The following is a 13,240-nucleotide window of genomic DNA, read 5'->3' as shown; positions in this document are numbered from 1 at the left end:
ACTTAAAAAGATGAGAGAGGCCTGTAATTTTCATCATAGGTACATGTCAACTATGACAGAGAAAATGAGGAAAAAAAATCCAGAAAATCACATTGTAGGATTGTTAATGAATTTATTTGCAAAGTATGGTGGAAAATAAGTATTTGGTCAATAACAAAAGTTTCTCAATAATTTGTTATATACCCTTTGTTGGCAATGACACAGGTCAAACGTTTTCTGTAAGTCTTCACAAGGTTTTCACACACTGTTGCTGGTATTTTGGCCCATTCCTCCATGCAGATCTCCTCTAGAGCAGTGATGTTTTGGGGCTGTCGCTGGGCAACACAGACTTTCAACTCCCTCCAAAGATTTTCTATGGGGTTGAGATCTGGAGACTGGCTAGGCCACTCCAGGACCTTGAAATGCTTCTTACGAAGCCACTCCTTCGTTGCCCGGGTGGTGTGTTTGGGATCATTGTCATGCTGAAAGACCCAGCCACGTTTCATCTTCAATGCCCTTGCTGATGGAAGGAGGTTTTCACTCAAAATCTCACGATACATGGCCCCATTCATTCTTTCCTTTACACGGATCAGTCGTCCTGGTCCCTTTGCAGAAAAACAGCCCCAAAACATGATGTTTCCACCCCCATGCTTCACAGTATGTATGGTGTTCTTTGGATGCAACTCAGCATTCTTTGTCCTCCAAACACAACGAGTTGAGTTTTTACCAAAAAGTTATATTTTGGTTTCATCTGACATTCTCCCAATCCTCTTCTGGATCATCCAAATGCACTCTAGCAAATTTCAGATGGGCCTGGACATGTACTGGCTTAAGCAGGGGGACACGTCTGGCACTGCAGGATTTGAGTCCCTGGCGGCGTAGTGTGTTACTGATGGTAGGCTTTGTTACTTTGGTCCCAGCTCTCTGCAGGTCATTCACTAGGTCCCCCCGTGTGGTTCTGGGATTTTTGTTTTTCTTGTGATCATTTTGACCCCACGGGGTGAGATCTTGCGTGGAGCTCCAGATCGAGGGAGATTATCAGTGGTCTTGTATGTCTTCCATTTCCTAATAATTGCTCCCACAGTTGATTTCTTCAAACCAAGCTGCTTACCTATTGCAGATTCACTCTTCCCAGCCTGGTGCAGGTCTACAATTTTGTTTCTGGTGTCCTTTGACAGCTCTTTGGTCTTGGCCATAGTGGAGTTTGGAGTGTGACTGTTTGAGGTTGTGGACAGGTGTCTTTTATACTGATAACAAGTTCAAACAGGTGCCATTAATACAGGTAACGAGTGGAGGACAGAGGAGCCTCTTAAAGAATAAGTTACAGGTCTGTGAGAGCCAGAACTCTTGCTTGTTTGTAGGTGACCAAATACTTATTTTCCACCATAATTTGCAAATAAATTCACAAAAATCCTACAATGTGATTTTCTGGATTTTTCTTTCTCATTTTGTCTGTCATAGTTGACGTGTACCTATGATGAAAATTACAGGCCTCTCTCATCTTTTTAAGTGGGAGAACTTGCACAATTGGTGGCTGACTAAATACTTTTTTTCCCCACTGTATGTAATGTAGTGGTTTCAATGCATATTAGCTTTTTTGTTTGTCCCACCAATATTTGTATGTTAAAATTGTCATTGCTTCTCAGACCCGGCTCACAGCACAGAGCTGGTGAGGTGAAGGATTGAGGGTGAAACCCAGTAATGGTGTGAGGTCCAGATCATCCTCTGTTACTCCAGGAGGAGGAGAGAAACTAAAGTGCTGCAGGAGGGAGGTGAAGAAGAGGAAGAGCTCCATCCTGGCCAGACCCTCCCCCTGACACACCCTACGACCTGCGAGAGAGACCAAAGATATAGAAAATAGCATGAAGTCTGTCCAAAAGGCTACCACAATTTCTCTACTTCTTGCAATGAAATAATTTGTTATATGATGAAGTTGATATACCTGCAGAAAAGGCCATGAAGGTGTCCCTCTTGACAAATCGTCCCTGCTCATCCAGAAAGTGAGAGGGGTTAAAGGTGTGGGGGCTCTCCCATTCACTATCGTCCTGTAGGACGGACGTCAGTAGCGGAATCACAGACGTCCCCTGCAGTGAGAGTGAAGCTTAGGACCCCTTATTTTCAGAGTAAAAGTGATGAGTGATGAAACTTGGTTTAATAAATGTGCACACTCAAAAGGAGTGCACACTCAAAAGGAGTGGATTGCAATTTCAGGCAAAATTATATATGTTTTTAATGGCATGCCCATATTCCTATATTTCACAATAATGTGTTGTGATCTGGAGGGCGGCTTTTTGCATCCCCCAAATTGTCCAAATGTGGTATCCGTACCCTTACCGATATCATGGACAGTAATGGTTTGAGATGCATACACATTACCAGGCAACTAACTTTTTCTATATTTATAACTATAGTCAGCTATGCTGGCCTATGGAGTCCCTTGAGAAACCCAACTACCGAACCATCCAGTGACGGGATTTATAAATAAATTATCTGGGCTCCCAAAAGGACTGATCTCTATAAACAACTTTTGGAAAGCTCATATTCTGAGATAGCCATTAAAAAAGTATGGTCCACAGATCTAATTCAATCTGAACAATCCTTTAACTGGAACAGAATAGAGAAAAATATGACCTTGGCATCCCGTAATCCGAACCATCAATTTATACAGGCGGGGTGGGAGGTATGGTTTCCAGGTGGGGAGAGAGGTTGCGGGCGGATGGATGGGGACAGAGGGGGGGAATGGGTTGGGGTTATCTTTGTATGCGTTTCTTTTATTGTTTTTTGAACCTGTAACCTCTCTTCGAAAAAAAAAAGGCAATATGGAAAAAAACGTTTGGCACAAAATAAAACAGATTTGGACAGCCAAGTATCTGACCTTTTTGATTATATATCCCTGGAAGGTGACGTCTTGGCTGGTGGTGTGAGGGATGGCCATGGGTGCAATGTTGGCCAGTCTATGGGTCTCATGGATCACTGCATCAGCGTAGGGCAGGTTCTTCCTGTCCTCTACCAAGGGCTGACGACTTCCTATAACCCTGCTGATCTCCTCCTGGACCCGGTCTGAGACAGAAAGGAGGGAGGGGTTGGAGTTACTGCAGTGAAACGTACACTGAGTATACAAAACATTAAAAACACCTGCTCTTTCCATAACATAGACTGACCAGGTGAATCCAGGTGATCAAATAATGCAACTGATATCGATATAGATTTTGTATATCGGTGCCCATCACTAGTGATTATGTAACCATATTATATAAAATATTATTTGCAATTATATAGTTTGTACATTTTATTATTTTAGTCATTTAGCAGACGCTCTTATCCAGAGTGATTCACAGTTAGTACATTCATCTTAAGATAGCTAGGTGGGACAACCCCATATCACAGGCATAGTAAGTACACTTTTCCTCAATAAAGTAGCTATCAGCAAAGTCAGAGCTAGAAAGGGGGGGGGGGGGGGGGGGGGTCAGGTGATGAGGGGGTTTATTTAAGATACTTTTTGAAGAGGAAGAGTTTCAGGTGCTTTCGGAAGATGGGCAGGGACTCTGCTGTCCTAGCTTCAGGGGAAGCTGGTCCCACCATTGGGGTGCCAGGACAGAGAAGAGCTTAGACTAGGCTATAATGATTTTATTTGATATGTTATACGTATACATAATGAATATTGTATATAATGATTTATAAGCAGCTAAGTCATGGTTTATAAACTGTCCAATAATGGTTTATAATAAGTTTACTGGCACTTCAAATAAAGTGTAACTGAGTTTGTACATTTTTATTTGTAAGAATTCCTAACAGGTATTCTGTTTCCTAGTTGTATTGATTGCACTGAGACAGCCATTATTTATTTAGAAAATACAGTAAAAACAGAATGGCCTGAATGAGCAGACAATGACTACATTTCCTATTCATTTCGCTATATTTCCTATTCAAACTCATTTCATGTATGTTTTCATGGAAAACAATGAAATCTCTAAGTGACCCCAAACTTTTGAATGGTAGTGTATATTTTAAAAGTATGCCACATTTTTTCACAAAAGTAGGATACTGGGCCTTTAATAGTCCTCTATTAGAGGACCGATGTAGCCATCTGCAGGGCAGGGGGAAATGTTTTCATTTCCCCCCCTTAGTTTTATTGATTGCCCTGAAGTTTACTGGCACTTCAAATAAAGTGTAACTGAGTTTGTACATTTTAATTTGTAAGACTTGTGCTCTCGAGTGGCGCAGTGGTCTAAGGCACTGCATCGCAGTGCTAGCTGTGCCACTAGGAATCCAGGCTCTGTCGTAGCCGGCCGCGACCGGGAGATCCATGGGGCGGCGCACAATTGGCCCAGCGTCATCCAGGGTAGGGGAGGGAATGGCCGGCAGGGGATGTAGCTCAGTTGGTAGAGCATGGCGTTTGCAACACCAGGGTTGTGGGTTCGATTCCCATGGGGGGCCAGTATAACAAAATAATGTATGCACTCACTAACTGTAAGTCGCTCTGGATAAGAGCATCTGCTAAATGACTGTAAATGTAAATGTAATTCCTAACAGGTATTCTGTTTCCTAGTTGTATTGATTGCACTGAGACAGCCATTATCTATTTAGAAAATACAGTAAAAACAGAATGGCCTGAATGAGCAGACTGTACCTGAATTGATGCGGAGCCTGCAAGGTGTATACTCTCATTGGCCCTATCTGCCATGCCTGTGAATAGGGGGTCAGTGTATTCAAACCTGCTGCCATAGACAATGGCAATGTTGGAGACGGCATAAATCACAGGCTGTGCTGTGTCAAATGCCTTACCTGCGATAGACAAAACATCTAATCAATTACAAAATAAGCTTTCCAGAACCCACACGATCACATAGAAAGCCAAATAGCTGTTTACTAATAATATGGTTAAGAATAGCCAGATTTTTAACCAGGCAATTAGGCCTACACATCACCTATAAATACATCATGCTACTTCTACTACTACAGTGTAGAGATACCTATATTGCTCTTACCGTCATGTTTTTCAAACAGATTTTGTCTTCACTCCCTTTGTCACCCATCCCAAAGTCTCTAAGGTTCGTCAGGGCAAAGCGCCTCATCTCTTTCCATGAGTCTCCATTGGCAAACAGAATCCCTGTAAAGAAGGTAGTTCGTTTCCAATTCAAAGTGTAATAATAATAATAATAATAATAATAATAATAATATAGTAATATATACATTAATAAAATATATGCCATTTACTATAATATGCCTTTTAATAATTAACATGTACCAAGAAAATGTATAATCTGCCAAATTATCTCTGCACCCTTTCTGGTCATGATCATGTAACTATTTAAGACATCATATACATGTATATTATTTGCAGAGGATTAGAAGTGTCAGTGATGCTGTAGGTGGGTGTAGTGGTGGAATCAAGCGCAGGACACCGAAGTACAGTCCAAAAGACTTTAGTGTAATTCCACAAGGGAAAAAATGAACAAACTGGCCCGAAGGCGAAACTCCGCACGTAGGCGGACAAAACAAACGGGCGCACTACACAGGTGCGTAAAACGCTCCAACACAGCGGAGAGATAGCTCAACCGAGCGAATAATGTAAACACGTCCAGTAACGCACGACAGACAATAAAGCAATCACACACAACACTGGACAAACACAACAAGTAACTTATAGGACGCTAATTAACCTAAACGATAACAGGTGTCACAACAAACAGACAAAAGCAAACGAACATAGAAACATGCAACGATGGCAGCTAGAATTCCGGAGACAACGAACGCCGAAGCCTGCCCGAACAAGGAAGAGAGGCAGCCTCGGCCGAAACCGTGACAGTGCCCCCCCCTTGACGCGCGGCTCCAGACGTGCGCCGACTCCGGCCTCGGGGACGACCAGGAGGACGCGGAGCAGGGTGCGTCGGGTGCCCACGATGGAATTCCGTCAGGAGAGACGGGTCCAAAATGTCTCTCCTCGGCACCCAGCACCGTTCCTCCGAACCGTACCCCTCCCACTCCACTAGATATTGGAGACCCCCCATCCGACGTCTCGAATCCAAGATGGACCTCACGGAGTACGCCGGTGCCCCCTCGATGTCCAATGGGGGTGGAGGAGTCTCCCTGATCTCACTTTCTTGGAGTAGGCCAGCTACCACCGGCCTGAGAAGAGACACATGGAACGAGGGGTTAATACTTTTATATTCAACAGGTAGTTGTAACTTGTAACACACCTCGTTCAACCTTCTCAGGACTTTAAATGGCCCTACAAACCGCCGACCCAGTTTCCGACAGGGCAGGCGGAGGGGCAGGTTTCTGGTAGAGAGCCAGACTCGATCACCAGGTGCGTACACCGGTCCCTCACTGCGGTGGAGATCGGCGCTCGCCTTATGACGACGGAGGGCCCGCTGCAGGTGGACGTGTGCAGCGTTCCATGTCTCCTCCGAGCACCGCGCCCACTCATCCACCGCAGGAGCCTCGATCTGGCTCTGCTGCCAAGGTGCCAGAACCGGCTGGTAACCTAACACACATTGAAAAGGGGTTAGGTTAGTGGAGGAGTGGCGTAGGGAATTCTGGGCCATCTCGGCCCAGGGAACGTACATTGCCCACTCCTCCGGCCGGTCCTGGCAGTATGTTCTAAGAAACCTACCCACATCCTGGTTCACGCGTTCCACCTGCCCATTACTCTCCGGGTGGTAACCCGAGGTGAGGCTCACCGAGACCCCCAACCGCTCCATAAAGGCTCTCCAAACCCTGGAGGTAAATTGGGGACCTCGATCAGACACAATATCCTCGGGTACCCCGTAGTGCCGGAACACATGGGTAAATAGTGCTTCGGCAGTTTGCAGGGCAGTAGGAAGGCCCGGCATGGGGAGCAGACGACAGGCCTTAGAAAACCGGTCCACAACGACCAGTATAGTGGTATTTCCCTGTGAAGGAGGAAGGTCAGTAAGGAAATCCACCGAGAGGTGAGACCATGGTCGTTGTGGAACGGGCAGGGGTAGTAACTTACCCCTAGGCAGATGTCTAGGCGCCTTACACTGGGCGCACACCGAGCAGGAGGAAACATAAACCCTCACATCCCTTGCCAACGTGGGCCACCAGTACTTGGCACTAAGACAGTGCACTGTCCGGCCGATACCAGGGTGTCCAGAGGAGGGTGACGTGTGAGCCCAATAGATCAATCGATCCCGAACCTCGAGCGGAACGTACTTCCGACCCTCCGGGCATTGCGGTGGACTAGGGTCGGTGCGTAACGCCCGCTCGAGCTCAGCTTCGACCTCCCACACTACCGGTGCCACCAGACACGACTCCGGCAGTATGGGAGTGGGCTCCACGGACCTCTCCTCCGTGTCATACCGCCGAGACAGCGCATCTGCCTTACCGTTCTGTGACCCAGGGATGTACGTGATCTTAAATGTAAACCGGGTCAAAAACATATTCCATCTTGCCTGGCGAGGGTTCAGCCTCCTCGCTGCCCGGATGTACTCCAGGTTACGGTGGTCCGTCAAAATGAGGAAAGGGTGTTGAGCCCCCTCAAGCCAGTGCCTCCACACCTTTAGGGCCTGTACCACGGCTAACAGCTCCCTGTCCCCTACGTCATAGTTTCGCTCCGCCGGACTGAGCTTCTTAGAATAAAAAGCACAGGGGCAGAGTTTAGGTGGCGCGCCTGACCGTTGTGAAAGCACGGCTCCTATACCGGCCTCAGACGCGTCCACCTCTACCTGAAATGGCAAAGAGGGATCCGGATGCGCCAGCACCGGGGCCGAGGTAAACAGGTCCTTCAGCCTCCCAAACGCCCTGTCCGCCTCGGCAGACCACTGCAGACGCACCGGACCCCCCTTCAAAAGAGACGTGATGGGAGCTGCCACCTGTCCAAAACCCCGGATAAACCTCCGGTAGTAATTCGCAAACCCCAAAAACTGCTGCACCTCCTTCACAGTGGTTGGTGTTTGCCAATTACGCACGGCTGACACCCGGTCTACCTCCATCTTCACCCCTGATGCAGACAACTGATACCCCAAAAAGGAGACCGACTCCTGGAAAAACAGACACTTCTCTGCCTTAACATACAGGTTGTGCTCCACCAGCCTCCGCAACACTCTGCGCACCAGGGCCACATGCTCGACTCGGGTAGGCGAGTACACGAGAATGTCATCTATGTACACAACCACCCCCTGCCCCTGCATGTCCCTGAAGATCTCATCCACGAATGATTGGAAAACTGACGGAGCGTTCATCAACCCGTATGGCATGACCAGATACTCGTAATGGCCCGAGGTGGTACTAAAGGCTGTCTTCCATTCATCGCCCTCCCTGATGCGCACCAAGTTGTACGCGCTCCTGAGATCTAATTTAGTGAAGAAACGCGCCCCATGCAATGACTCCGTCATGGTCGCAATCAGCGGGAGTGGATAACTGTACTTCACCGTGATCTGATTGAGACCACGGTAATCGATGCACGGGCGTAACCCACCATCCTTTTTCTTCACAAAAAAGAAACTCGAGGACGCAGGGGAAGTGGAAGGCCGTATGTATCCTTGTCTCAGAGATTCGTCTATGTAAGTCTCCATAGCTTTCTTCTCCTCCTGAGACAGAGGATACACATGGCTCCGTGGGAGCGCAGCTCCTGCCTGGAGGTCTATCGCACAATCTCCCTGCCTATGGGGCGGCAACTGCGTCGCCCTCGACTTACTAAACGCAATAGCCAAATCCCCATACTCAGGGGGAACGTGCAATGCGGGCACCTGGTTTGGACTCTCCACCGAGGTAGCCCCTACGGAAACGCCCAAACATCGACCCACACACTGGGCAGACCACTCCATCAGAGCCCTCTCCTGCCATGAAATAGATGGGTTATGGGTACTCAACCAGGGCATGCCCAGCACCACCGGATACGCAGGCAAGTCGATCAGAAATAGCTGAATCATCTCCTGATAACCCCCCTGCGCACACATCCTAAGTGGCGCAGTGACCTCCCTGATCAAGCCCGCACCCAACGGACGGCTATCTAGGGCATGAACGGGGAAAGGGACTTCAACAGGGAGACGGAGGATCCCTAAGGCTAAACAAAACGTCTTATCAACAAAATTCCCAGCCGCGCCTGAATCTACCAGCGCCTTATGCTGGGAATGAGGTGCTACCTGTGGGAAACGCACAGGTATACAGAAATGTGCAACAGAGAGCTCTGGGTGAGTGGGGCGCCTACTCACCTGGAAGGACTCCCCAGTGCGGGACCTGTCGTCCTCTCCCCTAGGAGGCCATCCCCAGCACCTAGCCGCGGTGTGTCCTCCCCGACCACAGTTGGTGCAGGAGATGAACCCCCTCGTCAGCCGACCCCTCCTCTCTCTAGCGCCAGCGCCCCCGAGCTCCATGGGGCACGGCTCGGAGGCGCTGGAGGGTGAAATGGACGGACCCCCCTCGGAACGTCCGCGGGTAGCTAGCAGGTTATCCAGCCTGATGGACATGTCGACCAACTGGTCGAACGAGAGGCTGGTGTCCCTACAGGCCAGCTCCCTACGGACGTCCTCGCGTAGACCACATCTGTAGTGATCGCTGAGAGCCCGCTCATTCCACCCTGCATCCGCCGCTAGAGTACGGAATTCTAAGGCGAACTCCTGGGCACTCCTCTTCCCCTGCCGGAGGAAGACCAGACGCTCCCCCGCCGCTTTCCCCTCCGGGGGATGGTCGAACACCGCCCTGAAGCGGCGGGAGAACTCGTCGTAGGTGATGGTGTCCGCGTCGATCCTCCTCCACTCTGCGTTGGCCCATTCCAACGCCTTCCCGGAAAGGCAGGAGATCAGGGCGGACACGCTCTCATGTCCCGAAGGCGCCGGGTGCACGGTGGCCAGGTAAAGCTCCACCTGGAGAAGGAATCCCTGACACCCGGCCGCGGTCCCATCGTAGGCCCTCGGGAGCGAGAGTCGAACTCCTCTGGCTTCCGGAGCGGGAATGGGCTGACTTGCCGATGGTGCTGGCAGAGAGGATGGCGGTGGAGGAGTCCCCCAGCCTCGGATGGTGGTGATCACCTCCTGCAGTGCGGACCCCATCTGCAGGATCTGGTCACTCTGTTCTCGGACCCTGTCCTCCAGCGTCGCCTGGGCTGCTGCGGCTCCTGCTGATTCCATTCTTGATGGTGTGTGATTTTGTCAGTGATGCTGTAGGTGGGTGTAGTGGTGGAATCAAGCGCAGGACACCGAAGTACAGTCCAAAAGACTTTAGTGTAATTCCACAAGGGAAAAAATGAACAAACTGGCCCGAAGGCGAAACTCCGCACGTAGGCGGACAAAACAAACGGGCGCACTACACAGGTGCGTAAAACGCTCCAACACAGTGGAGAGATAGCTCAACCGAGCGAATAATGTAAACACGTCCAGTAACGCACGACAGACAATAAAGCAATCACACACAACACTGGACAAACACAACGAGTAACTTATAGGACGCTAATTAACCTAAACGATAACAGGTGTCACAACAAACAGACAAAAGCAAACGAACATAGAAACATGCAACGATGGCAGCTAGAATTCCGGAGACAACGAACGCCGAAGCCTGCCCGAACAAGGAAGAGAGGCAGCCTCGGCCGAAACCGTGACAAGAAGAAGAACATTTGATGGAATTGTGGAAACAGCCTGATCTCTGCATTCACCATTCTAGTCTGAAATGTCAGAAATTTGTGGTATTATTCAAAACGAACTTGTCAGCAATTGGATCACTTTCAACAAATCAGAGGACAGCCTAATTCAAGCACAGTATTTGGCAACCTTGGTTTTTGTCCTAAACCCAACCACTGTTTCTGAGAGGGCGCTGATTGGACCAGCTATTTTCTGGTTTATTCCAAACGCCCATCTTTTCGAGAAAGAAAAGGTTAATAAATGCAGTAAAACAAAATGGTGAATGCAGCAATCAAGCTGGTTCCATCAGGCTAAAATAAGACTTTTAAGAGCTTGTAATGCATTTCATATCCAACGCATCTCAAAGTGTCTGAAATTGATTGTGTAGCTCAATAAAGTTTATTTAAAGTAAGTGTCCAGTGAAAATCTCACTTTTAAAAGTTCATATTCCGTTAACTCATACCCACATAATGTTGTTGACTCATCCTATACTCGCATTTGCGGCGCAAGCATAAATTGGAGAACAAACAAATGCATGGATTGCTGTCTTAGCTTGTTCATAGACTGCTTACAGGGTAAGGGAACCAATTAGACATGTTGTAATTTGAGTGAACTATCCCTTTAAGAATAAGAGTAAAATATCATTACCATGTCCTTGTTTGAAATCATAGAAAACAGGAGTGATATCCCTGTCCCCAAAGTCCTCTGCCTGGTTGACCAGTGCCTGCTTGACCGTCTTGTATCCAGCCAGAACAACCACTTTCTTGGGTCCAAAGTGAACCGTGAAGATGGAGCCATATTTATTGGCGAACTGGACAGATAAAGTATACCATAGACTCAGTTATGTCTCGTAATGATATATGAATAAGCACAAAACTGGCTTGTTTGACATGTTTCAGTCAAGAAACAGCGTGAAGACAGTGGTTTACAGTTGAAGTCAGACCTAGGTTCAAATACTATTCACTGTAATTTAATTACTTACAAAAACATTTAGCATTTAGACTAAGTTTCTTATTGGAAATACATTTGGAAAGTATTGGCATGTAATGTATTTTCAACTACTTGTCTTTTATTTGAAGTAGTTGTTTTCGGCTGTGTATTAGAAAATACTAAAAAACACAGAAAAGTGTCAAAAATGTATTTGAACCCAGGTCTGTTTTGTTAATAAGATCCCTGAAGGGATATTCCCAGGGTGCATCTCAATAGTCTAAAGTGGCCTCTCATCTCTTTGCTTGCAATGCTTCGATCACCGTCACAAAGTATTTTGTCCATAGCCTGGTCCCAGCAAAAAACTGATATGGGACCATGCTACTTGGGCAGGACATATCTATTGAAATACACTACAGAATAGAACATTAAACAACATTAACCAGCTAAAAGCATGTACAATGTGCGGAAGTCCATTATATCAGAAGCTTACTAAACTTTTCAAACCTGGTGAAATAGCAAGAAAACTATAAAAGTGAGATGAAACAGATAAAATCTCACAGATCATATCAACAACCTCAACATGGTTCTCTGAAAGCAACGCAGGACTTCTTCTTACCTCACAGAGAGTGTGATAGGGCTCCTTGAGATCCAGCTGGAGCATGTTGCCAAGCAGGGGCAGCGGCCTGGGTCCTGGAGGCTCCTTCCCCTGTTCCTCAGCGCTGGAACCAGAAGAACGGAGGTAGAGGACAAGGAGAAACAGCACAGCCCCCAGCAATGTCACCGTGCTTGATGTCTGGAGAAGACCTTCTATAAGAGACATCTTCAAACTGAGCTGTTAAACCTTATACTGGGCTAAAAAGACACAACACACTATGCTCTGTTATGGAACAAGTGTTTGTGCTCAGAGAACTTCCACGACAACAGATCTCCAAAGACTTCCATGACAACAACTTCCCCAAGGAATGCTATTTGTATAACCTCCCCATCCCACCCTATTGGGGCAGGATGAGAAGAGGGATGGTACAACCTCAGAGGAGGAGCTAAATATTGCAACTCCAGCAGGTCTGTCTGCATATCATATAATTGTGAAACTCACATGAACTCACCTGCAGGTCATTGACAAACTCTCCATATGATTTGTTTTCTGGTCTTTCCAAAAACTGTAATACATCGAAAAGCATTTATATGCCCGGAGAAATGGAATGAGGGAAACCATTTTTTACAATTATGCTGATAGACTAGATTGACACAACTTTATTCCATCACCAGATGGATGGTGAGGGCTATATAGGTAAAATGAGGTTAAATCTAATCATATTTGGGATTTGATTGTGTTACTAAAGATCTTCAGAAATCCCCCTCCGTTGTCCATATAATTTGAAAACTCTATAAACATCATATGAAAAAGTTAATAAATTACTGATTGACATATATTTCCATCTCCAATCATATATAATAACTTTTTAGCCACTTGAAGGTGTTCCACATTTGACGTTTTATTTGTTTAGTGTGAGTCAATGATGATCAGGTAAATGGTCTGGTAAAACTATCTGCAGTGCAGACAGTGGGAGAAAGAACAGGTCAGGCAGGAACCCGATGATCCCTCTGCCGCTTGAGGTTACAAAGGTCAGTTTACACATTCCAAAGACAGAATACATTTCCAATCTCTGTAAAAGTCTGAAAACCTCTTCTTGAATAGAGTGAAGCATAACACAAGTCACCTTAGCCCTACATATACAGATAGTTTA

General features: G+C 47.0%; 1 protein-coding gene across 1 annotated transcript; it reads right to left on the bottom strand.

The window, feature by feature from the left end:
• Positions 1-1,621: 1,621 nt before the first annotated feature.
• LOC311103237 (cytochrome P450 2K1-like) lies at positions 1,622-12,312 on the bottom strand (the record flags this gene model as incomplete). The annotated part of the gene is made up of 7 exons (XM_084144780.1): positions 1,622-1,809; positions 1,922-2,063; positions 2,855-3,039; positions 4,642-4,764; positions 4,985-5,089; positions 11,211-11,373; positions 12,109-12,312. The coding sequence occupies 7 exons, from the start codon at positions 12,310-12,312 to the stop codon at positions 1,622-1,624; spliced, it is 1,110 nt and encodes a 369-aa protein (XP_084000906.1).
• Between the last annotated feature and the right edge of the window lie 928 nt (positions 12,313-13,240).

This window comes from Coregonus lavaretus (genome assembly GCF_964263955.1).
Source record: "Coregonus lavaretus genome assembly, chromosome: 28".
Classification (NCBI taxonomy): Eukaryota; Metazoa; Chordata; class Actinopteri; order Salmoniformes; family Salmonidae; genus Coregonus; species Coregonus lavaretus.
The sequence above is the reverse complement of the archived record's forward strand: the minus strand, read 5'-3'. Positions and strand labels throughout refer to the sequence as shown.